At 41.3% G+C, this 27,215-nt stretch overlaps 3 protein-coding genes across 7 annotated transcripts in view; 1 reads left to right on the top strand and 2 right to left on the bottom strand.

Moving 5' to 3' along the window:
• Positions 1-11,270, bottom strand: part of LOC308500543 (guanylate-binding protein 7-like) — a 34,761-nt gene extending 23,491 nt beyond the window's left edge. The window contains exons 1-6 of one of the 5 annotated variants that reach the window (XM_081055596.1): positions 11,218-11,270; positions 10,121-10,324; positions 5,238-5,491; positions 4,903-4,980; positions 3,051-3,316; positions 1,776-1,878 (exon numbers count right to left, since the gene is read on the bottom strand). In XM_081055596.1, coding sequence (XP_080911722.1) covers positions 1,776-1,878; positions 3,051-3,316; positions 4,903-4,927 — 394 coding nt within the window. In that variant the 5' untranslated portion in view covers positions 4,928-4,980; positions 5,238-5,491; positions 10,121-10,324; positions 11,218-11,270. Of the gene's footprint in view, positions 1-1,775; positions 1,879-2,190; positions 2,301-3,050; positions 3,317-4,902; positions 4,981-5,237; positions 5,492-10,120; positions 10,325-11,217 lie in introns of those variants that run through there. The other 4 variants (XM_081055595.1, XM_081055598.1, XM_081055599.1 and 1 more) reach the window with 4 other exon arrangements.
• Positions 1-27,215, top strand: part of LOC308500549 (uncharacterized protein) — a 158,734-nt gene that overhangs the window by 72,363 nt on the left and 59,156 nt on the right. The window lies entirely within an intron of this gene.
• LOC308501491 (guanylate-binding protein 2-like) lies at positions 7,355-25,710 on the bottom strand (the record flags this gene model as incomplete). The annotated part of the gene is given in 8 exon segments (XM_081058031.1): positions 7,355-7,665; positions 10,226-10,324; positions 20,638-20,736; positions 22,819-22,876; positions 22,880-23,014; positions 23,018-23,035; positions 24,395-24,675; positions 25,692-25,710. Coding segments are annotated over 8 exon segments (1,020 nt in total).

Raw genomic sequence — 27,215 nt, 5'->3', positions numbered from 1 at the left:
CCAACTGTGTGACTAGTGGAAAGATGATTAAATTCTCTATACCTCAGTTTTGTCTTCCGTAAAATGACAACATCTACAGTACCAATCTAGTAGTCATTAGAGGGATTAAATATCTCATAACATTTATAATGCTCTTAAAATTACGCTGGTACATACCAAGTGCTATGTAAGTGTTGATTAAAACTTGAATATCTAAGAAGTTAGGAAGGGTAATTTCTAAATGAAGTGGACTGGGTTTGCAGTGAAATAGTGTGACACTTCCCTCTCCATTCCAAACAAGTGTGAGGACACATCCCATGAGGAGGATATGCAGGCAGGACAGCGCCAGCAGTGACAGCTGAGACAGGCAGGACACAGACAGAGGACGAGTCTCCTTGGAGGAACCCAGAACAGTCCGGGGATGGCAGAGCACAGATTTTGGAGTGGGCCTGCCAGGGTTCAAACCCCAGGGTTCAGCTCACTTACTGTCAGTGAGATCTTGAAAAAGGAATTTACCTCTGTGAGTCTCTATTTTCTTAGTAAAACAAGTGTTATAGTAAAACAAGAACTCCTGCCTGATCCATTATTATACAAGCCGGTAACACATAGGCTCTTGATAATTAAAATTTTTTCCCAGCATTAATGTACTGTTCCAACAACGAGCAAGTTAGGTAATGTGCTGAAAGTCATCAATACATTCAGTGAGGTGCAAATTTTCAAGAAACAATAAGGCATGTAAAATCTTTTTCTGAGAAAATAACATGAATTTGTTGAACAGACTTCCTTGGTACCATTTCTCTTCTTTTTTTATAGGTGCCTGGGAGCGGAGTTGGGGAGTAAAACATGAACCTTTGACTCCTGTGTTATCAGCAGGAGGAGTGCAGAGATTATTTCTTAGATTTAATGTTTAAAAAGCTTTGGGTAAGAATAGGTGAGTTTATTTTGTTTTTTACCGCAGGTATACTTAGATACCCAAACCCAGAAGGTATTAATTCCAAATAAACAAGTAGAATGAAATAGTCCTATTAGATGGAGTTAGATGATCAACTGTTTCCAAAGTTTACTATTCAGGAGAGTCATCTGAAGATACTTCTCAGCTAGTTATTCAGCTAGTTATTCTCAGCTAGGTTATTCTGATGCAGTTCTTGTATGGGCCACACATTAAAACAGTGTTTGGTAAACACGATTGGACCTTACATTTATTTTAACAGTTGATTAGTGAGAGTAAGATGGAACTATTCTATAGAACAGCTTTGTAACATCTTGGAATGTTAAATGTTAATAAAAGAATAATGCAGAGTCAATCTTTTAGAATATAAATTGTCTGGAAATAAAGGCCATCTTTTCTTTCTGTTTTTTCAAGCTTGGGGAGGTGAGTGGTGGGGAAGAGGAAGCATGGCCAAGAAATGCCTGAGGCTAGAATGAGGGAGATGAAGGAGGAAGTGAGCCCACCCTGCGAGGGCTCAGGATATGTCCCCAGAAAGGACTTCAGCCCCTTTCTGCAGATAAGGCTGTATGCTTTCCTCTTTCTCCCATGCAGGGCTCTCTGTGCAGCCCCGGGTGGGTGCTCAAAGAGGAGCAGCCTGTTCAGCGCTGGTGCTGTCTGCTGCCTGGCAGTCACTTCTGATCCAAAGGGAGACACTGAGCCGGCTTGAGCAAACTGCCCCGCGGGGCCACCCTCCATTGGGCCCAGGCCTTCTGCCTTCCTGCAGACGGTGTGGAGCCTGCACTTGGGCGTTTGCTGTTGTGAGTTAACGCATATGTGCATGGAAGACCAAGTTTAGGGCTGGACTTACGTGGTGTGGGAGCTGCAGCCTGGGCACAAGGTCTCAGCTGTCCTTGGTCGTCCCTCAGCTCCTCTGTCTGGCTCCTCTGGAAACAGACTGTTCTCTGTGGACGCTGAAAATTGAGCCAGATATTAGAGCCAAGCATTTATGGCTGAGGATATGCAAAACAAAAGCAAATGACTGGTAAGTTAACTTTCAGTTTTCATGGGGCCCCACCCAGCCCCACCCCTAAGGAATGAACTGGGCTCCAGTTTTGGCTGAGTATGTGCAAAACAACAGATGACATGCCCTTTCCTGTGAAGTAGAGACCCCGCATGACACCCTGCATGAGACAGGGTCTCTAGTCCTGCTCCCCACACAAGGACACAGGATATGCAGAGGCCAAAAAGAAAGATGCACAGAGCCATAGGTAGGGGAGTCATACCACTGTATTCTCCCTGGCGGCTGGGTTGGAGACACAGGAAGCAGAGCCACAAGTTCAGCAACCTACTGTCCACTTCTCTGCCAACCAACCTCACTTGCTAACTGCAATGCGCCCTTGCTAGCTTAGCCATGGCAGTTATATCAGTGGCTAATGGTTAACCAGTAACAGCTGATGGCCAACTAGTCACAGCAGATGGCCATCTACTATTCGAGCCAGTACCTTTCCACAGGAGGTTGAGAGCCTGGAAATTGCTCTCTGGGACTCTGTCCCCACACTCCACCCCTACGGGGTCTCGCCTCACAATGTACGTGACAAGCATCTTCCGCGAGGGGCCCTGTGCCATATTAGCCTATAGGCACCTTCACGTCAAAAGAAATAGTAGTCTTAGGAACCAACAATGACAAATTCCTTCCATCTGGGAGGATACATCGTAGCTTTTTGTCCTGGAAAAGGAGGGTCGCTGCCACTGGCACCTTTCCCAGTTTGTGGTACCAGACCTTTACGGTACTTTTTGGGGTCCCTTGCATAGTTGCAACATGTAACAGAAAAGGGAATCCCACAATAGGCCATAGCGTGAGCACATAGGTTCCACACAAAATCGTCCTGGCATCAGGACATCCATATACCACAGTCACTTGCAGTGGCCACTCGGCCACCACCCCTGATGTCTCTTGCAAATCATGGGTCAAACCAGCTCGCTATGGGGCTATCAGGCCCAACCACCAACAGTAGGGGCTTTTGACCTGCCAGGGCCCAGTCGATTGCTGCCATTCCTCTACTTTCAGGCATGTGGGTGCTGGCAGAAAAATGTTTCCATTTCTTCCATAGCCTGGCTTTAACAGAGTCACACTTGTAGTAACCTGTAACTGAATGGGAGCAGCCATTCGATGTAGCAGGGCTGCTACTGGTACGGGCCCTCCTTTCAGTGGTCCCTCACTCAGGATTCTCAAGACATCCCATAGACGTGAGGCCCAGTCGCGCATCGTGGGAGGGTGTTTTGACTCCCGGAGGCCTTGCTTCAAAAGGTCATTGCAGGGTTCAATCATGCCAGCTGCTTGTGGATTGTATGGGGTATGAAACAACCATTGCACGTCCATCCTGGCAGCCCAGCGCTGCACTTCCTGGCCTGTAAAATGAGTACCCTTGTCACTTTCAATGACTCGGGGGTGCCCATAGAAGGCGCACAGTGATGCGAGAGCACTTCTGTATGCCACTGATCCGCAGCCTGACAGGGCCAAGCAAACATCAACCCCGTAGCAGTGTCCACTGCTGTGAACACATACATCGCATGCGGGCCTTAGGCAGAGGTCTGATGTAATCCAGTAGCCAGCGAGTGAGGGGCACCCTCCCTCGTGTAATCTGCTGTGTCTCCCAGGGGAGCCTCCGCCTTTGGGGGCTGTCCTGGGCACAGACGGCACAGTCATAGCAGGCATCAGCTATCTCCTGCCATTTCAAAGGCAGACCCCAGCGTCTGCTCACCTGCCGCATGGTTCAGCTTCCAGCGTGCTGCCATTTCCTATGCAGCCAATGGGCCACCTCAGTGGTAGGAGCCTGTTCTAACCATCGGACCTGTGCTAGGGCATCTGCTTCACCATTACCCGGGGACACTAAGGGGGAGTGACCTGTGACATGCATTAGGGTCACCTCCTTTCTCTGCCCTTGGTCCCAGAGGTCTTGCCACATGGCTTGACCCCACAGGTGTCCTACCAACAAGTTTTGATGTTTCCACGTAGGGAGCCACAATGTTAGGCCACAGAACACTACACAGCTGTCAGTACAACTAGAGGCCGTGGCTTGTGGCTAATTATCATCCACACCCACTGGCTACTCTGGCCCGTCCCAGTACCAAACCAAATGCTATCTGTTTTGGGCTGCACACCAATAGTTGTCCAAACAACTGCAGCCCCTCAGCTAGAACCATCGGTAAACCAGGCATCCTCAGGTACTGGGGGCTGTCCTTCTCTGTAGGGAGAGGGCTCCAAGTCCTCCCCACTAGGCAGAGCGCTTGGCTCAGCCTGGGCTACAAGCTCCACAGGCCCCAGGACCTGTTGTAGCTCTGCGCTCAAAGGGCTTGAACTAAGGGTGCTACATTCCTCCAAGTAGGCACCCCATTTGGCAAGGGTGGTGGTCTGTGCCACCCCGGTTTTGGGTCCCTGGGTCCACGTACAGATCCACCCCTGGGCGGGATAGGTTGTTTGAACCAACACCCGTGCTGTTTCTCTGATGGCTTCTGTGGCCACTAGGGCTGCATACACAGCAGCCAGCTGTTTCTCCATTAGAGAGTAGCAGACTTCTGCTTGTTTCCACAATTGGGATCAAAATTCCACTGGCAACTGGAGACGCTCCTGCCTTTGCTAGAGACCCCAACCATACCCGTCTTGGGTTATGTGAACATCAAGTTCAAACGGGCAACCAGGGTCTAGTAGTTGCAGAGCCTGTGCCTGTTGCACTGCCCGTTTTGAGGCTTGCTCTATAGCCTCTGTCCAATTCCATGAGGCCCCCATTTTTATCATGTTATACAAGGGCCTTGCCATTTGTGCTAAATGGAGTACAAACACCTTCAAATACCCCAGCAGACCCAAATATATGTCTGCAGTAGGGAGACCTTGGTCAGCTGGGGAAAGGCTTGTATTTTGTCAATAATTGCCTGAGGTATGACCTTTGTCTTACTCGACCACAAAACACCCAAAAACTTGACAGATAAGTCAGGACCTTGGACCTTTTCCTCGGTCACCATGCAGACATGTGACTTCAAGTGGCGAAGAAGAGAGGGAGCTGCTTGCTCTAAATCTGAAAGAGAATCAGATGTTAGTAAAATATCATCAGTGCAGTGAAACAAGATCACAGAGGACAGGTGATCCCACTGTGCCAAGGGATATAGTGCGGCTGTGCAAGTATCCTTGCAGAAGGACTTGAAAAGTCCATTGCTGCCTGTCCCAAGTGAAAGCAAACTGCTCTTGACACTCAGATGCAGTGTCAATGGAGAAAAAAGCATTTTCCAAGTCCACTACATAGTGATACGTTCCCAGGCAGACAGTCACACGTACCATCAGATTGTGAATTGCAGGCACTGCAGTGTGCAAAGGTGTCATCACCTTATTTAACTCCCTGTAGTCCACAGTCACTCGCCAGCTCCCATCTTCCCATCTTGCTTCTTGACAGGCCATGCTGGGGAGTTAAAGGGACTGTGCGTCGGCCTCACCATATGTGCTTTCTCCAATTCCAAAATTGTACGACCCTTCTCCTCCTGTCCTCCTGGCAGGTGGTACTGTCGCACTGTAACCACGTGGCTGCAAAAACACTTGAGGAGGGTGGTGAGCATGCCCATGTGTCACTGCTTTCACCACCCGGATACGGGAGCTGGAACTCTCCAAAGGATGTCTATAAACTGAGGCAATGTAGTACGTCCACCGTAGAATATATTCTGGAATGGGGGAGACATACATCTTGCAGGCACGGAGGGGAAGCCTTCCTATACCCAGTGGTTAGGAAACAGCTTTTACCGTCACAGTCTTTCCCCCATAGCCATTAAGGCAGATTGCTGGTCCGGGGAACAGTTCTGGGTTCCCACAAACAAGACGGCAGTCTGCACCAGTGTCAACTAGGGCCAAAACCCTCTGCACATTAGAAAGGGACCAATGTATGGACAGTTCCAGGTGGGGCCTCCGGTCCCCACTCATCCCCTTTGACCAGGTACGTTGGCCCCACCCCTAAACAAGCTGAAAGAAGTCTGCCTCAAGAGGCAGCATGAAGTTCTGGAGGGACATGGGTCTCACTTTCCCGGACTTGTCCTTTAGGCTCCACTGGAATTGCTGTTCCGGACATAGCTGTTTCCAAAGTTCCAACAAGATTGCATTGGGTCGTCTGTCTATTTTTTCCTTTGATCATCCCCTACTGCCATGAAATCATGCCACATATGCATGCGTGTTACTCTCTGAGGCCTGCGACCTTGCTCCCTTACTTTTGATTTGGACTTCCAGGTCTCAAGATCTCAGACTTCCTAACAACTTCGCTCACCGCGTGCTTTCAACATCCCTCAGGGTGGCCATGGCGATGATAACTTCATGGATCCACCGCCCCACATATGGCATAAGTATGGCAATCAAGGATCCAAAAGCACTTACAGGGGCAGTCTGCAAAACTGGATCTCTCATGCTGGTCGTAAAATGCTCGTCAACCGGCCCCCGCATATTACGGCTGTATATAGCATGTGTCATACCCATTTCACAGATGATTTCAGTAAGTTCACTATATAATTGCCATTTACTCACAGTGTCTGGCAGCACACCAGCCTCTCCCCACGCTGTGCGTACTGCAGCGGTGAGCCACTCCATTACAGTGTGGGTGCCCTGGTCTTGGGCCAACCTATGGCAATTCTGTAACCTTTGTTGCAGGGAAAGATGCCCCGTCACGAAGGCTAGCTTTTCCATTTCACCTGGGGAGGAGTGAATGTTGTCTGCCCCCTCATCCCATAAATGTAGTAGCCAAGCCAAGACTGGCTCTCTAGGGCACTGTAGGTACCGCCTCGTCAGCTCCTGACACTCAGTGGTAGTGTAAGGGATGTAGGTTGTGAACTCAGTCACAGCTGGATTACAGGCAGCAATGCCCACGGGGCCCAAATGTTGCTCATGGTTTATGTTTTGCTTCATGATGGGCTGGATGTGGGGGTTGGGAGTCACATTGTCTGCACTCGCGTCTTTCGCCTCTGCCTCAGAGTCTCCACTGTGGGGCTCATCCTCTAACAGGAGACCCGAGCTTCCAATGCCTCCCACTGGGACACCTGGTCCCGTACCTGGGCTATTCCAGCAAGTGCTATCTCCGAGTCATGATGCCCCATGGTGAGAACCCATCTAATTGACAGTCCCAAGCTTCCAGGGCCTCCTGCTGGGACTGCTGGTCCGGTACCTGAGCTGTTTCATTAAGCGTGTCCTCCATGTTACGAAGCAAGGTGGTGAGGAATATCCAGCCCACATGGCCACCTGTACCCTTCGCCTCCTCAGGCAACCGCTCAGCTAGAACCTGCAGGACCCTCTCCATGCTGCTCGGAGAGCAGCCCATGTCCTCCACCCCTCCTCGGTGGTCCAACTCCTGAGAACAGTGGCTACTGGGTACCATACACTGTGTGGGGGCCACCTGTCCTCCTGCCCAGAGTCAGACTCCATTGTTACCTGGTCAGATCCTGCTCACTGTTAACAGCTGTCCAAGTGGGTGGAGGCCTCAGTGTAAAATATCCACTACTCTGGGAGCCCATGGCAGCAGCAAACAACCAAAAGGAAGATGACACTTGATTTGGCCAACAGGGTGGCATGCCATCCAGAGGCTTCAGAGTCCACCAATTCACTGAGGGGCCAAGTTTCTCCCAGACAGATTGTGTTTGCTGTTCATGGTGCAGTTCCTCACAGGCGTGCAGAGACTGAGCATTCACACACACAGCAGCTCCACCATCATTCGGAGAGCTCTGGCTGACACCGTACCCTGTTCATGAAACTGAGCTTTCATACGTGTAAACAGCTCCATTACCAACTTGAAAATTCTGGCCTATACCATTCCCTGCTCGCTGCGCCATGTGTCGTGCAGGATGTCATGTGGGGTCTCTGGACCCGCTCCCCACATAAGAACACAGGACATGATAAGGCCAAAAAGGAATGCCCACGGAGCCATGAATACGGGAGTCATACCACTGTATTATCGCTGGCAGCCAGGCGAGACACCGAAAGCAGAAGCCACACAACCCGCAACCCTCCATTTCCTTCTTTGCAAATCTGTAATCCACACTCTGTGCTTTATAAATTAGCCACGGCAGTTGTATTAGTAGCTAATGGCCAACTAGTAACAGCTGATGGCCACCTAGTAACAGCTGATAGTCATCTACTAGCCGAGCCGAGCCGGCCACGTGAGGCTAAGAGCCTGGAAACTGCTCTCTGGGACTCTGTCCTCACAATTTAATAAGTACATTGTAGTTCATAATATAGTCGAATTATTTCTGAAACTCATCTCTTCCCAATTGGACAATGTTTATTCCTATTTGAATCTTTCTCGATTTCTGTTGCACAACACCAGGAAAAATATGGCTAGAGATACATTTGACACAAACTTTAGTCCTAGCAGATCGTGGGCTACCTTCAATATTGCTAAGGATTTCATATGTGCCGAATTTTTAAAGATAGATGTCAGTGCAAGTTGAAGCAGACATAAAATTGCTGGAAACCAATTTACAGCAGATGAACCAAATGAGGGCTTTAGGGCTCATTGCAAACTTGAACAACAAAGGAAGGAAGTAATGAAACAACCAGCTTCAGGCAATCCATATGTGCCATCCCAAATCTTTATTACTGGAAGTATGGCTACATGTTAAAGGAAATTTAGTTCCTACGGCAAAGATCCCTGTAGTGATATGCACAGAATGTAACCGTTTATTCACAAAATGGGTTACCAAAAAAATTACACACAGATTTGGAGGCAATTTCTATAGTGGTCTTATACACATATGTTTGAAAGACCTCTATGCCATTCACTACACTGCCCCTAAAATCAAGGAACCTCTGAATTGTAGGAAAACAATATATCTCCTTTTCCCAATATTGAAAAATTTAATGACCTACAACGTTTACAAGTAGTTATCATATATGTCTTGACTATAACTGAGATTTTTAGCAATTACCAAAGAGGTACCAAAGCTTGAAACATTGGTAATAGGTCAAAAATGACCTTCTTCTAACGTTAGTAATAATCTATGTAGGGCCATAATTTGCCTACATGTGTTGAGACATTGGCTAGAGAACGAGGCAGCTCTGAAGAACCCAAGGACTTTCCTGCTCAGATGACAGCCAAATGACCCTTCAAATGAGTTAATCATGCACCAGCTCTTATCAGTGTACAACAGAGGCAAAAAAGATTATAGAGCAGGTATGTCATAAAGGTCGACTTGATCTCAGCAAGTTTTCGTGAGTTGGGTTGTGACTCATAATCCTTGCTCAACTGATCCACCCATTTTAGAATTTCTCTGTGGATATGCAGGAAAAAATGATATTGATAAAGTGGCCGTGTGCCATCTGGGTCATTTATCAATATGCAAATTCTCTGCTTATCAATACAAATATTTTCAAACACACAGACTGTGTCACAGTTCTTGCACCACTGTAACTAGAATTATGTGTTCACAGCACACTGTCTAAAGTAGCAGCCTATCCCTGTTAATTGTGCTAAGCATAATCAAACTCATAAGCATTCCTCTTAACATTCAACTTTAAGTCACCCTGGGTGATAACCAACTCAGTCACACTACTTGGTAATCATTGCCCCAATATTTACTGAGGCCTAAACTACTTAATTCTTCCAAACAATTAAAGTACCTGTACACCAAAAAAGCTGTTTTCAAGTACAGCTCAAATCAAATAGGCAAAACATTGGAGCTCTAGAAGAGGAAAAACAAACAGTAGAAATTCAGTAAGAATTGACTAATTAAGAGAAGCCATCTCCTTCATTTAAAAATGCTACTTGTCTGGAGATAAAATGAAAACTTGTCAGCAAGCCTTACTTCTCTCTCTGGGTTCTTTGAGATACACAAACCGCAGAGGAAATAAATCATCTCAGTCCCACATACATATCTTTGTCTTAAAATAAGAATTCAGAAAACAGAATAAATCTGAGCAACCAAATAAATAAATGTTGGATTATTATCCGAAATATAAAATAGATAACCTGTGAATCCATACTGATATAAAGAAACGATTGAATAAATAAATAAACGGAGACAAATCTCCCATGCAGAAGAATTCTAAATAATTGATATATTCTATCCATAAGGAGATTAAGCATAACTCCACTTCTTAAGTGTCGGTTACCCATAGTAACTTCCTTCCAAAGAGTACAGCATGGAAAGTGGGGGGAAAAGAGTAGCCTGACAGTGGAGAAATCTGACAAACTCTACCTCAGCCAGGTGATCAAGGTCAACATCAGCAGTGGTGAACCATGTCGGTAGTATGCATTCTTGGGAGGATGCTCCGAGAGATGATGGTTGAGGATGGTGCTTTACCTCCGTGGTCTTTCCCAAAACCCGTCATTCCAGTGTAAACATGAGACAAATCCCAACTGAGGGGCGGTCTGCCACATACCTGAGCAGCACTCCTCAAAACTGTCAAAGTCAATACAAAGAAGAAAAGTTTGAGAATCTGTCACAGCCAAGAAGAGTCCAAGGTGACATAATAACTAAATGTAACGTGTATCCTGGATGGGATCCAAGAAAAGGACTTTGGGTAAAAACTGAGGTCTGATGAAAATATGGACTTGAGCTTAAAAAAAGGAAAGAATGTACACTCAAAAGTCTCTTGAATAATTTACAATGAGCCTAAGTGAACCAGGAGCAAAATACACTATTTTTATTAACTGCTTTTCTTTTTCCTAGCACAAGTTATTGGTTAACTAACCAAAAATACTGTCAATAACTGAGAGGTAGCCTTTGAGGAAGGTGTCAAAGTCGTCAGCACTGTATCCTCATAGGTGTTTTAAAATTTTACTGATTTAAATAACAACGGAAACTTTTGTAAGTGATCTATTTGGAGGAGCCAGAAAAAAAAAACAGCATGGGAAGCTCAACTCCGCCCTAGGAATTGTTCTCCTTCTGTAGACTCTTCCTACTGTGAACTCTTATGGAAAAATACCAATGTTAAATTTGGCAGTCTTTTATTTAGCATGTACTATGTACCAGGAAACATTATAATCCATTTATAAATATTAACTCATTTAAGTCTCACATCATCATCATCATCATTATTGTCTTTATTGTATTAATGAGGTAATTGAGGCACTGAGAGATTACGTGGCTCGCCGGGTAACCAGATTAGTCAGTGACAGAGCCAGGTTTGTAGCCCAGGCAGTTTGGTTCCAGAGCATGTCCACCGGTTTTCTAAATGGGCTACACGCCATCCCCACTTCTTGCCCCTGAGGCCACTCTATCTGAGCTGCTGGAAGTCTGCCCTGACCACCTCCCTTGCCCCATGTTGAGGGCTCAACTTTGGGGGAACTTACCAGGATTTCTGAGTAGGCAGATCAGCTTCTTGTTCATAGCAGTTCAGTTCTCCAGGAAGCAGATTCTGAAACAGAGTTTAGCATGCAGGATGTTTATTAAGGAGTACCCATGGGGCCAACGCCTATGGAAGGGAGTGGCGGAAAACGCGAGTGGGCAGCAGAAGTCAAGCTGTGATGCAGGCCCAAACAACCTCGTGGACTCCACAGGGGCTATGGGTCTACAACGGTTCTTTGAGTTATCTCCAGGTGGACCAAGACAGCCAGACTTTCATAAATTGCAGAATAAATAATGGCAGTTATATGAGTGGCTAATGGCTAACCGGTACATTTCCATGTGAGGCCGAGAGCCTGGAAACAGCTCTCTGGGACTCTGTCCCCACATTCCACCCCTACAGGTACTCGCCTCACAATCTTCGTGACAAGCGTCTTTTGCGAGGGGCCCTGTGATGTATTAGCCTATAGGTACCTACAGACAGAAAGAAATAGTAGTCTTAGGAACCAACAATGGCAAATCACTTCCATCTGGGAGGATACATGGCAGCTTTTTGTCCTAGGAAAGGAGGGTTGCTGCCACTGGCAGCTTTCCCGGTTTGTGGTACCAGACTGTCGTGTGGGACGGCCTGAAGGGTCTCAGCTCCTGCTTCCCACATAAGAACGCAGGATATGGTGAGGTCAAAAAGGAACACCCATGAAGCCATAGATGGGGGAGTCATACTACCATATTTTCGCTGGTGGCTGGGTTGGAGACACAGGAAGCAGGAGCCACACTGTTCGCAACCCTCACTGCGCAGCTTGCAGGCTCAGCCACCATCTTCTTGCTAGCCCCCATTTTTCTGCTAGCGTAGCCATGGCAGTTATATTAGTGGCCAATGGCTCACTGGTTACAGCTGACGGCCATCTAGCCACAGGTGATGGCCATCCAACCACAGTTGATGGCCATTTATTACCTGAGCCAGCACCTTTCCATGTGAGGCCGAGAGCCTGGAAACTGCACTCCTGTCTCCGTCCCCACACAGACTGTTACAACAGTGCTTGGGGTCCCTTTCGTAGTTTCAATATGTATCAGAACAGGGGATCCCATAATAGTCCATAATGAGAGCATACAGGTTCCATGCAAAATTGTCTTGGCATCGGGACATCCCTATACCACAGTCACTTGTGTTGGCCACTCAGGCACCACTCCTGGCATCACTTGCAAATCATGGGTCATACCAGCCCCACATAGGGCTGTCAGGCCCAACCACTAACCTCCTGCTTCTGGCTCCTCTGGGTATAGACTGTTCTCTCTGGAAGCTGAAAATTGAGCCAGATACTAGAGCAATACAGTTTTGGCTGAGGATGTGCCAAACCAAATCAAATGGCATGCCCTTTTTTGTTAACTTTCAGTTTTCATGCCCCACCCAGCCCCACCCCCAAGGAATGAACTGGGCTGGAGTTTTCGATGAGTATGGGCAAAACGAAATCAAATGACATGGCTTTTCCTGTAAAGTTAACTTTCAGTTTTCATGCCCCACCCAGTCCTATCCCCAAAGAATGACTCTACTCCAGTGGGAGGAGAGTCATGGTTCCCCCACACCTGGCTTCAGAATCCCAGGCTGTTCCCTCCTCTTTAGTTGTCGCTTAGGTTCCCCAACCCTGCAATGACGACAGAGCCTCAGCTTAAATGTGTGAGCCAGAAACAGCAGGCTGACAAGTCAGCAGCCAGTCTCTCAGGGGTGCTTTTGAGAGAAAAGGGGTTTCGTTCAATTCTTTTCTTTTTCCTTTTTCAAAAAGTATTTTGCTTTCCACAGAGATTTTTTAAATTATCAATATAAATACAGATGTATGTGTGTGTGTTTGTGTGTGTGTGTGTGTGTGTGTGTGTGTGTGTAAAATGCCTAATTTTATAGCTCAGACATATTCACAATTATTTTGTTGCATACACTTACACAATACTAAGGTGTCCAGATTGGGTGGGCAGCTGGGCAACGCTAAATATAATTTGAGGGTCTCCTTCAAATCAAATAATAGAAAAATGTGAAGTAAAAAATGAATATTTGAAATGAGCAAGACCACATAACCAAATTTTGTAAAAGTTGACAAGTACTACAAACGTTTTCTTTCATTTTGTTTCTTTCTGTTAAGCCACTCCTATCATGTTTGAATTTCAGTGAGAGCCCAAATTGTGGCAAATATGTTTGAGTTGTATACCAGGGAAATTTTAAATCTCTTTAAAATTTGCATTCCATTGTACTGAACAAGAGAACAAAAATTGTATCAATTAGTTTACAGTGTTGATTCCATTTTAGCCAATTTATTTCTGGACGGGAGCCGAGGAGAGTGAAGGAGAGTTGAGGAGAGTCGGTTGGTTGGCAGCAAAGTGGACAGCAGGTCGCACGTCCTGTAAACCCAGCCTCCAGTGAGACCATAGTGGTATGACTTCCCTACTTATGGCTCCGTGGGTGTTCCTTTTTGGCCTAGCCACATCCTGAGTTCTTATGTGGGGAGCGGGAGCTGAGACCCCGCACGACAGTCCTGTAGAAGCTTTGCTTATAAAAGGAAAGCCTTTGTATGTGTGGTGTTTACAAACTTGGAAATTTCTGAGATTAAAGAGTTCTCCTGATTATAACGGTTTCTTATATAAACAAGTCCCACCTTCTCTCAGTCTCAGTTGGCTTTTATTAACGTTAACAGATACACATGAAATAACAAATTGCATTTGGTTTATGTATGTGTGTTATGGCCACTTTCTTTCTGTCCAGTACTGTTGCTGGCTCTTGGGGAAATTTTTTTGTTGTGTGTTTCACAGAGAAGAAAGGAAACTTGGGAAAAACAGTACCTTTTCATTCTTAGTGTGTTGAATTAATATGTGACGCCTAGAACTACAGCTATCATTTTGGGAACATGAAAGGAGCTGGCCTCAGAAAACGAAAATGAGGTAGTCGGTGAATAAAGTAAAAAGAAAGCTGGTTCATTAATGAGACTCTTAGAGCTGCACATTTAACCACTACCTTTAATGACCTACCTTCAGATTTCTTAGAAGGCTATCTTCTAAGAAATATCTTCTAAAATGTCCTATTATAGGCCATTTAAAATTGTCTTCCAATTTCATAGCCTAAATTATTATTTTTTGTGTGTGCTTACATTATTTTTTGTGATTTACAAAATCTGTTCAAGACAATGACTGAATGCATTTTTAAATTCTTGTAAAACTTTAAAGGAAGTTGGCCTCACCATGATTTTTTTTAAAAAATAGTGTCCTGTGGTGGATAATTCAATAAAAAAAATATATACACAATGGAATAGTATTCTGCCAAAAATAAGATAAAATAGTGTCATTTGCGACAACATGGATGGATCTTAAGATTATGCTAAGCGAAATCAGTCACACAGAAAAAGTCGAGAAACATATGATTTTACTGATATGTGCGCTATAAACTGAAAACAACAAAAGAACAAGACAAACGAAGAAACAAAAACTCATATAGACACAGACAATAATTTAGTGGTTACCAGAAGGTAAGGGGAGTGGGGGTGGTAGATTTGGTAAAAGGCATCAAATATATGGTGATGGAAAGAGAACTGACTCTGGGGGGTGAACACACAATGTGATATATAGATGATGTATTACAGAATTGTATACCTGAAACCTACGTAACTTTACTAACAATTGTTACCCCAATAAACTTTAATTAAAAATATAAATCAATAAAAATAAAAGATATGTGCTCCTTAAAAAAATAAAAAATAAAAAATAGGTACTGCTTCAAGAGAATTAGAAGACAAACCACAGACTGGGAGAAATTGTTTGCAAAGATGTATCTGATAAAGGACTGCTATTCAAAGTATACAGAAAACAAAACTGAGCCTAAGACCCAAACAGACACCTCACCAAAGAAGAGAAGCAGACAGCAGATAAGCATATGAAAAGATGTTCAACATATGTTGTTAGGAAATTGCAAATTCAAACAGCAATGAAGTAACAATACATATCTGTTAGAGTGGACAAAATCCGCAATGACAACCAAAAGATGGCAAGAATGGAGCAACAGCATCTTTCATCTATTGTTGGTGGGAATGCAAGTCCATCAATCATACTCCTTCGTATTTACCCAAAGGTAGTTGTAGAAAACTTGTCTTAGGAACATTTGTTTGGTAGATGGTTTTGCTGCATTGGTGAAATTTTTATTCGCACAATAGACACCAGGCAATTGGTTGAGAAGAATGAAAATGACTTCCCATACAAACATACTTGCTCTTCATAGAACTGATACAAGTTTGTGTGCTATAAACATAGAATTAGGGTGACTTCTAGTTATTTAAAAAGAAATAATGTGTGGTGAATTTACACTTGTCTATGCTGCATTGTTGAATATATTTCTGACGGGAAACTTCCATTTTTAACGAAGCTTTGATAAGAACTGAATTTTTCATTTAAAATGTCAGAAAACCAATAATTGGAAAATGTATACCCAGACTAGCTTTGGTTTGTTTCATTTCAAACCTTGTTTCGCCTGTAACTCGTGTACCACTGGTTCTGAGAACGTACCACTTGTTCTGAGAACCCTAGGATGCGGCCCCATATGTGACCTCTGGCCTTGCAACTTCACATAGTGATGCACAATCAGCAGCAGAAAAATTCCTGCAAGTTTTTACAACACTAGGGCAGCTAGATAATAATTAACTATTTAGGAAAGTAATTGGAAGCCAAAAAGTATATATCTCCCTAAACCCATACTAAATGTACATTAACCTCAATTGTTCTTAGCAAAAAAATGAAAAAATAGCATAGACAATCCAATGCCAGATGACAGAAAGTAAAATGGGACAGAGAGGAGCTGAAGTGGAAAGAGGTGGCAATATTTATGATTGCAGTTTACATAACATTCATTTATAAAAGAAAAATAACAGATTTATTGGGATATAAATCACATACCCTACAATTCACAAACTCAGAAGGTACAATTCAATGGTTTTAGTATAGACCTACAGTTGTGGAACCATCGCTGCAATTAATGATAGAAATTTAAATCACCCCAAGCCCAGAAAGAAAGGAGAAAAAGCAAGGGATGGAGAACATATTTGAAGAAATGATGACTGAAAACTTTCCTAACCTGGTGAAGGAAATGGACATACAACCTCAGGAAGCACAGAGAGTCCCAAACAAGATGAACTTAAAGAAACCCACACCAAGATACATTATAATTAAATGGCAAAGGTTAAAGGCAAAGAGAATCCTAAAAGCAGCAAGAGACTGTCAACCAGTTAATTACAAGGGAGCTCCCATAAAATTGTCAGCTGATTTCTTAACAGAAACTTTGTAGGCGAGAAGGGATTGGTTTGAAATATTCAAAGTGATAAAAAATGAAGACCTACAACAAAGATTACTTTACTCACAAGGCTATCATTTAAAATTGAAGGAGAAATAAAAAATTTCCCAGACAAGGGAAAGCTAAAGGAGTTCATCCCCACCAAAACAGTATTACAAGAATTGTTAAAGGAACTTCTTTAAGGAGAAGAACGAGAGAAATTAAAAATAAATAAATATGCATAATATTAATAAAATGACAATAACAATGTATCAATAATCACTTTACATGTCAATGGATTAAATGCTCCAATAAAAAGACATAGGGTACCTGAATGGATAAGAAACCAAGAGCCATACATATGCTGTCTACAAGAGACCCACCTCAGATCAAAAGACACACACAGACCGAAAATAAGGGGATGAATAAAGATTTCATGCAAATGGGAATGAGGAAAAATCTGGAGTAGCAGTACTTATATCCAGCAAAATAGACTTTAAAATGAGGACTATAATAAGAGACAAAAAGGACATTACATAATAATAAAGGAATCAATCCAACAAGAGGAAGTCACCCTAGTGAACATTTATGCACCTAACATAGGGGCACCTGAATACATAAAGCAAATCATGATTGACATAAAGGCAGATATCAACAGTAACACAATCATAGGAGAGGGCTTTAACAACCCACTGACACCAATGGACAGATCTTCCAGACAGAATATCAATACAGAAATGTGGTCTTAAATGACACATAGACCTGATGGATTTAACTGATATTTTTAGAGCATTTCACCCCAAAGCAGCACAATATACATTCTTCTCAAGTGTACATTGAACATTTTGGAACATTATCTTGGAACATTTTCAAAGATAGACCACGTGTTAAGCCATAAACAAGTCTCAATAGATTTAAGAAGATTGAAACCATATCAAGCATCTTCTCTGACCACAGTGGTATGAAAAAAATCAGTTACAAAAAAAAAAAAACACCTAAAAAACACACAAACTAAATAACTAAATTACATTGTACTAAATAATGAATGGGTCAAGAATGAGATCAAGGAAGAAACGAAAAGATTTACTGAAACACATGCAAATGAAAACACAATGATCAAAATCTAGGGGACAGAGCAAAAGCAGTCCTTAGAGAGAAATTCATAGCACTGCAGACCTCCCTAAAGAAACAAGAAAAATCTCAAATCAACAGTTTGTCTTTACAGTTAAGGGAACTGGAAAAAGAACAGCAAACAAAGCCAAAAGTGAGTACAGAGAAGGAAATAATAAAGAGCAGAGTGGAAATAAATGAAATAGAGACCGAAAAAACAATACAAAAGATCAATGAAACCGAGAGCTGTTTATTTGAAAATATAAAAAAAAATGGACAAACCTTTACCAGACTCATGAAGAAAAAAAGAGAGAGGACCCGGAATAAATAAAATCAGAAATGAAAGGGGAGAAATGACAACCGACACCACAGATGTACCAAAAAATTTAAGAAAATTCTACAAGCAACTATAAGCCAACAAATTGGACAATCTGCAGGGGGGCGGGGGGATGGATAAATTCTTAGAAGTATATAACCTTCCAAGGCTGAATGAAGAAAAAAAAGAAAATCTGAACAGACTGATTACTACCAATGAAATTGAATCAGTAATCAACAAGCTCCCTACAAACAAATGTCCTGAACCAGGTGGCTTCCCAGGGGAATTTTGCCAAACATTGAAAAAAGAATTAACAGCTATTCTCCTCAAACTATTCCAAAAAATCCAAGAGGAGAGAAGGCTCCCACTCTGACTTTATGAGGCCACCATTAACCTGATACCAAAACCAGACAAAGACATTACAAAAAAAGAAAACTCCAGGCCAATATCTAATGAACAGAGGCAACAAAATATGAGCAAACTGAATTCAGCAATACGTTAAAAAGATCATACTTACACCATGATGAAGTGGGATTCATTCCTGGTATGCAAGATTGATTCAACATCCATAAATCAATTAACATGATACACCATGTTAACAAAATGAAAAATAAAAATCTTATGGTCATATCAATAGGGAATGTAAATTGATGCAGCCACTATAGAAAAAAGTATGAAGATTTAACTGCAGAAAAATTAAAAACGAACTATATGAGCCAGCAACCTTGCTTCTTGGTATATATCCAAAGGAAATGAAAACAGGATCAGAGATATCTATACAATGACGAACACATGAAAGGAAACTAAATATCCTTTGAAGGATGACTTGAGGAAGAAACCCTGGTGTTTATATACCGTGGAATATAATTCAGCCATAAAAAGAAAGAAGTGCTGCAATTTGTGAGAACATGTATGAGACTAGAGTACATTATGCTAACTGAAGTAAGTCAGACATACAAACACGTGATACCCCTTATATGAGGAATCTGAAACAATAAAACTAAATGAAGCAGAATAGATTGGTGGTTGACAGGGGCTGGCAGGTAAATGGGGAGGTATTTGTTAAAGGGTACAAAGTTTCAGTCCGTAAGGTTGATTTAAAGGAGTTCTTTATATATTCTGGATATGAGTCCTTTGATTGATATTTGCACTGTGAATATTTTCTCCTGGTTGGTGGTTTGATTTTCTCCTTTATTATGGCTTATTTTAATGAGTGGAATGTTTTAATTCTTTTTTATTGAGATATAATTGACATACAACATTATATTAGTTTTAGGTGTACAACATAATGATTTGATATCTGGATATATTGCACAATAATCACCACAATAAGTCTAGTTAACATTCATCACCATACATAGTTACAGAATGTTTTTTCCTTGTAATGAGAACTTTTAAGATTTAATTTCTTAGCAACTTTAAAATATGCAGTATAGTATAATTAACTATAGTTGCCATGCTGTACATTATATCCTCATGACTTATTTATTTTATAGCCGTAAGTTTCTACTTTTTGACTCCTTTTACCCTTTTTCCCGCTCTCCACGCCCTACCTCTGGTAACCACCTTCAGTTCTCTTTATCAATAGGCTTGTATTTCTTTTTTTTAATTTCATATATGTCAGATCATATGGTATATGTCTTTTTCTGACTTATTTACTTAGCATATGTGTTCAAGTTCCATCCATGTTTTTGCAAATGGCAAATCTTCTTTTTTACAGCTGAATAATATTCCATTATGTGTGTATGTATGTATATATATATATATATATATATATATATATATATATATATATATATATATTATACACACACACATCACATTTTCTTTACCTATTCAGTTGTCAATGGACCATAGATACGGGTGTTTCCATATATTGGCTTTGTGAATAATGCTGCTGTAATGAACATAGGGGAACACGTATGTTTTCAAGTTAGTGTTTTTGTTTTTTTCAGATATAGTGTATCCAGAAGTGGAATTACAGAATCATATGGTAGTTCTGTTTTTAATTTTTGAGGAAACTCCACACTGTTTTTCTTAGTGGCTGGATCAATTTACAGTCCTACCAACAATGCACTAGGCTTCCCTTTTCTCTGTTTCGTTGCCAGCATTTATCTCGTCTTATCAATAATAGCCAAGGAATATTTCAATTCCGATGAAGTCTAATTTAATAATTTGTTAGGTGTAGTGCACGATATTTTATATCCTGTTTAAGAAATCTTTACCTACCCCAAGATTATAAAGATTTTCTTCTATGTTTTCTTACAGCAGCTTTATTATATTAGTTTTTACATTTAGGACTATGATTTATCTTAAATTTGTTTTGGCGTATGGTGTGAGTTGAGGGTCAAAGTTCACTTTTCCCCTTTTAATATATTGTTCCCACACAATAGAAGAGGGGGCAGAGTGAAAAATGGAATCCAATTTTAGGTTTCGTAGGACTATAGTTAACCATGGCTCTCAGAGGAATGGAAAGGAATTTACTTCAAGTTTGAGTTAAAACTCAAATTGCCTTAACCCCAGAAACTTGATAAGATCTGACATATTGTGAGACCTAAATACATAATTGTTGGATTATTGTATGATTAAATTAATGAATGAATTCTGCAAACATTTTTACAGTAATGATTTCGGGTGGACTAATATGGCTTACACGAACATTTCTCAGGCTTCCCAACTGTCTAGAGTGTTTTCAGCTGTTCTCACCCTCAATCTCTTTTTCCTTTTCCGTGAGTGACCGAGCAGCCTGTAGAAGTGCACCTGCCACATCCTCCCTGGACTCCAAGTATTTCTTCAGTGTCTCTTCTGCCTAGTGATACAGAGGAAGTTAGAATTAGGAAATAGGGATTATGGGTTTAAGCAAAACTCAGAGATACATCTGTTGATTCAATATAATTTTACCACCCACGTAAAACTCATTTCTGAGTTCAAATAGTATTTCAAACCAAACTGACCTACAACCCAACTCTGGACCCCCCTCAACCTGTGTCATTCCCAATCACCCCAATTTTAGCTATTTACTTTGGTAACTCTGAGTCTCTAACTGTATGGGATAAAAACCTTACCGTTACCCTTGGTATCTTGTTTTCTCACACACCCCACATGTAATCATCAGCTAATTAGGTTTGCTCTATCTTCAAAGTAAAACCAGCCAGAACTCGTCACTTGTCACCTGCTCCTCCCAAATGCCCTGGTCCAAGACATCATTACATCTTGCCCGGCCCATTGTGTTAGCTTCATAATTGGTCTTCCTACTTTCGTTCTTGGGCTGCTACAGTCCATTTTTCTCAGAGCAGCTAATGTTATGCTATATGATTTTAAGCAAGATCCCTTCCCTCCTATGGGCAAAATCCTCTATTGATTTTTCTACTCTTTCTAAATAAAATTCAAACATTCTCAGTGATCTTTAAGGTACTACCTTTTCTGGCGTCTGACCTCTGAACACCAATCTGACCCCATCTCCTGCCACCTCTTTTTTTGCTCACTGCCCACCTACTGTATTTCTTGCTATTCCTGGAAACTAAACCAGTTTCTTTATCTGTGCTTTTTCACTGTTTGAAAGTTTCTTCCCCTTGATGCCCACTTGTCTTCCTCCTTTCCTTCTTTGAAAACTCTGCTGAAACATTACTGCATCAGCAAGGCCTTCTGTGAAAACATAAATATAAAATAGCATCACATCTCCTTCCTCTTCCATAACTATAACCTACATTTTTCTTCAGGGCACTTTTTGTCACTGTGTTAGTGAGTGCTAGTTATTCTCCTCATTGTTCTTAGTAACAGAACTCTGAATTTTTTCCTGGGCTCGTTGTGGATCATTATAAAATTTTGTATTTTCTACGCAACATCTCTGGTAACTGGGGTGCCCATATGATTAAATTCTGGCTGATAACATTTAAGCAGAAATGTCATTTGGTACTTCTTGGAAATCACCTTCAAGAGAGTTGACCCAAATGTCTTTTACTCTTGTTTTTCCCTTTTCATTCCATGTATAATATGGAACTAACAGGTGAAACTCTAGCAGCTACCTTAGACCATAAATTGGTCTTGAAAAGGGAGGCTGTGTGCTTGAAAAGGGAGGCTGTGTGCTAAGGTACTAGAGCAGAATGAAGGAAGAGTCCTGAGACAAGTATTATTATGAAGTTATCATGTCAGCTTGGATTCCCTCTTCCTCATTTCTTGTAAATGAGAAAGAAATTTTTGTCTGTTTAAAGCCACCATTAAAAAAACAATAATATGTGCCCAAGCCTAATTCTTACTGATATCATCTGAGCATGCCAGCATAAAGGAATAGTTAAGAGCACAGTCTGCTATCTGGATTAGCATTCCACTGTACCACTCATCACCTGTGTTCTTGGTTGGGTGAGTTCTTTTCCTTTTCTGTATCTCAATTTTCATATTTATAAAATAGGGATATTAATTACAAGTACTTCGTAGCATTCTTGTGAGGATTGAATGAGTTAAGCCCATGCATTACCTGAAACACAATAAGTTCTATATGTGTTAACTGTTATTATTTTAGTCTGTAAGCTATAATTTGTTTATTGCTGGAAAATACTTTGAGAGGACTTGTTTATTTGTTCTTTTTTTATAAATTGCCTTAACCCCAGAAACTTGATCAGACCTGACATATTGTGAGGCCTAAATACAAAATTGTTGGATTATTGGATGATTAAATTAATGAATGAATTCTGCAAACATTTTTTGGAGGGCTCCATCTGAGCTTCCAAGGAACAACAAGTTCTCCATCCCACGGTGGACTCTCTTACTGAATAAATCAGTGAGCGGATGAATAAAAGGCAGAGGCATTATGTACTATTTTAGTTTTTTTTCTGCTATAGTTTGAAAGGCCCCTCAGCAAGACCTCAGAAATGGTACTCAATAGGTAACTTAACTGTATCCCCTTTCTGGGCACCGGGTAGTATTTATTTATCAGCTCCTGCTTCTTCTAAATAAAGAGGTAATAGCCTCTTGGTTTAGAAAATGTCCCCTGCTTCACATCTTCTTCTAGAGGACTGAAAATATCCTGAAGCAAGGCCATGCAACAATCTGATGATGCTTTCATGTTCTGCTTACAAAAGTCATCTCATTTTGCTACCAAACAGGCCTGTGAAATGACAGAATAACACATATGGTGCAGTGAGCCATGAGAGTGTGAACCACACACAGACTACTGGGGAATACTTCTCCTGCAGGGACTGTAGCATGTAAACAGGACCTCACTCCTCACCTTGCTGTGAGATTCTAGAATAGCCTTAACAAGTGTGTCGATTAAAAAAAAATACATCTACTTTTCTGATTGTGATTATCTGAAGCTCCTTTCCCCTATTTTTCCTGCTTCAGAGAATGATTCACAAAGCACAGACACTATTCCATATGAAATTTCTCTTTTCAATTCTTTAATTTCAAGAATTCTTTAGAGCATAAATGTTGGAGTCAGGCAAGCCTGGGTGACATTTCTGGCTCCACCACTTTGTGGCTTTGTGACACTCCACCTTTTTGAATTGAGGTTTCCTTGTTGGTAAAATAGGAAATTATATCTATCTCATAGATTTTATTTCCGGATTATATTCAGTGATGTAAAGTATTAAGTGCAGTGACTTTTTCATAAGTGCTCAGTAAAGGGTCAATGATTAATTGGTACATTCTTTAAAATGAGGATATTTTTGTAAACTTTCTCAGGAGAAGGCTAATGAAGGTAATGGCGATTGTATTCCAGGTATTTTTAGTACTGATAAAACCTAATAGAACAGCATATTTACCTACATTAAATCATTCATTCACGACAACTTATATATCAAGCTTTTTCTTTAGTCTAGAAGGATGTCCATTGTCTGTTGACTTTGACTAGCTAGTTTCATCAAAACTTCTGAATGCAGGAAGTTATAATTTATAAAATCCTGCCTTGCAAACTAGGGATTGTCACTTATCAAGTGACAATCGTTAGTCATGCAACAATCCTAATGTGGAAGGATTCAGACTTGAAAACATTTTCAAATAGCATTCTTATGATTGGTTTCACTTTCTTGGTCTTCTGAAAATATTACCATTGCCTTACATTAAAGACAATGCATAGTTAGGGCTTAAAAACAAACAAACAAAAAAAGAATCCTACCAGGGGAACATGAAAGCCTGGTGCCTTTGATTAATTTTGTTAAAAAAGAAAATAAACTAAAATAATCTTATATAAATATAGTTTTACAATTTACTATTTGCTTAAAATATGGCATGCAGAAAGGGGAAATTAACAGGAGAATATTAATAATAAATATACTCAGTTATGGTGCTGTGGTCTATAGGACTAAGTCTAACAGTATTCTGTTATTTTTATTTTTATTTTTTTAGTAATGATTGCAGATGAGTACACATTAACTGAGTGCTGCTGTCTTTGGGTATAGGAAGAACTACTCATATCTAGAAAGGCTCAGATTTTTCTCTCTCTCATGATCTAGAACAGCAAATATACCCCCAATTCCTTCTGGAAATTTTGGCCCACATCCTTGAAAGAATTCTTCATGAAGACTTCGATGGCCTCTTTCTCACTGGCCCTGTGCAGGTCCAGAAGCTCCTGGAGGGTGTCAGTGAGCAGCTGCAGCTTCTGGCCCATCTGCTGGTCATAGTTGGCAATAGCCTTTTTCACTGCGGCCGAGTTCTCGATCTGGGCCAAGGCCAGGACTGCATTCTCCATGCAGGGCAGATCCCCACAGCTGATGGCATTGACATAGGTCACCACCAGGTTCTCCAGTCCTACAAGCAGGAATTTAAAAGTAGTGACTATCTTGTGGTTACCAGCTGCTTCCAAATCCCTTCACCTTTCCCCTTATCCCCAACCCCCTCCCACACACCCATCTAACCACTCTCGGTTTTTTCTCTGCGTCCCCAAAACTGACTCTGATTAGTTCATTCACATAGTCTTTTCTTTAGATTCCATATATAAGTGAGATCATATGGTACTTGTCTTTCTCTTTCTGACTTATTTCACTTAACATAATGTTCTCTAGATCCATCCATGTTGCTGCAAATGATAAGATTTCTTTCTTCTTTATGGCTGCGTAATACTCCATTGTATAAATGTACCACAGCTTCTTAATCCAGTCATCTACCGATGGGCATTTTGGTTGTTTCCATATCTTGGCTATTGTGTAAAGTGCTGCAATAAACATAGGAGTGCATACAGATTTTTGAATTGGAGTTTTGGCATTGTACATCAGAAGCTAAACATTAATGAATGCCAACTATAATTTTATATATATAATGTGATGGTTCAGTGTGAGGTCGGAGGGATAGTGGATGGGGGGAGGGGGGTTCACAGTATGAGGGATATAAATGATGAACGTCTAAGTATTACCTTGTTTTGTACACCTGAAACTAATAAATAAATTAATTAACAAAAAAAAAAAACAAAAAAAAAACAAAAAAAAAAACAAAAAAAAATAAATAAATAAAAGTAGTGACTATCAGTTGGTGAGAGAGGGGAACAAACCATATTCTGTTCGGGTCTGAGACTTTAAATTTAATTATTTAGAACCAATTGCTAGAATATTTTATATGCTTTTCAAGTGTTATAAACAATAGTTTTAAGGATTTTCTGAGGGAGAACAGTGATGGAATATTTCATTAACCTCTAGACTCAGAGGTGTTTCAAGCTTTTCTTTTCTTCTATTTCCCACATCCAAAGAGAAGATGTTGCAATGATTGGATCAGAATAAGGATATTTTAGGGTTAAGATATTAGGTCTTGATTTCTTCTTAACCATTCTATACCTCCTTTTTTTTTCTGCATTCTTTTCTGTTCCCTCCTCACTTCTACTTTATGAAAAAGGCCAAGGAGAAAACTTAGCTTGTGTGTGTGTGTGTGTGTGTGTGTGCAGGTGTGCGAGTGAATGTGCCTGCTGCAGGCCACTAGTCATGTGTCTGACCTAGATAAGTTGGTCCTCCTAGCTATTCTCTCATTAGAACCAAATGCAGTGTGACCAGTTCACCCAGGGCTAGGCTGGTTTCAACATTGAAACTCTTTCATCCCAGGATATCCTAGACTTGGGCAAAATGGAGTGGTTGGTCATCTTACAAACAGCAGTTCATTTTTTTTTCAATTTTTGGGGGTGACATTTGTTAGTAAAAAACATAGATTTCAGGTGTACAATTCCGTATTACATCAACTATAAATCCCATTGTGTGTTCACCTGAATCAGTTCTCCTTCCATCACCATATATTTGATCCCCCTTACCCTCATCTCCCACCCCTCACCCCTCCTTACCCTCTGGTAACCACTAAACTATTGTCTGTGTCTATGAGTTTTTCTTTCTCATCTGTTTGTCTTGTTCTTTTGTTGTTTTTGGTTTATATACCACATATCAGTGAAATCATAGGGTTCTCTGCTTTTTCTGTCTGACTTATTTCACTTAGCATTATACTCTCAACATCGATCCATGTTGTCACGAAGTTCCTATATCATCTTTTCTTACCGCCGAATAGTATTCCATTGTGTATATATACCACAACTTCTTTATCCATTCATCTATTGAAGGACATTTTGGTTGTTTCCATGTCTTGGCTACCATAAACAAAGCTGCAATGAACATTGGAGCAAATGTGTCTTTATGGATAAACATTTTCAGATTTTTTGGGTAGATACCCAGGAGAGCGATTGCTGGGTCATATAGTAATTCTATTCGTAATTTTTTGAGGAACCTCCACACTGCCTTCCATAACGGCTGCAGCAGTCTGCATTCCCACCAACAGTGTATGAGGGTTACTTTTTCTCCACAGCCTCTCCAACACTTGTTACGATTTGTCTTGTTGATGAAAGCCATTCTGACTGGGGTGAGGTGATAGCTCATTGTGCATTTCTCTGATGATTAGTGATGTTGAGCATTTTTTCATAGGTCTATTTGCCATTTGTATGTCCTCTTTGGAGAAATGTCTCTTCAGGTCCTCTGCCCATTTTTCAATTGGGTTGTTTGTTTTTTTGTTGTTGAGTTTCATGAGTTCCTTGTATATTTTGGATATTAGTCCCTTACCGGTGGCACTGTTTGCAAAAATCTTCTCCCATTCAGTTGGTTGCCTCTTTATTTTGTCGATGGTTTCTTTTGCTGTGCAGAAGCTTTTAAGTTTCATGTAGTCCCATTTGTTTATTTTAGCTTTTACTTCCATTGCCTTTGGAGTCAAATTCATAAAATGATCTTTGAAACCAAGGTCCATAAGTTTAGTACCTATGTTTTCTTCTATGCAGTTTATTGTGTCAGGTCTTATGCTTAAGTCTTTGATCCATTTTGAATTAATTTTGG

This window comes from Rhinolophus hipposideros, assembly GCF_964194185.1.
Source record: "Rhinolophus hipposideros genome assembly, chromosome: 8".
In the NCBI taxonomy this organism is placed as follows: Eukaryota; Metazoa; Chordata; class Mammalia; order Chiroptera; family Rhinolophidae; genus Rhinolophus; species Rhinolophus hipposideros.
The sequence above is the reverse complement of the archived record's forward strand: the minus strand, read 5'-3'. Positions and strand labels throughout refer to the sequence as shown.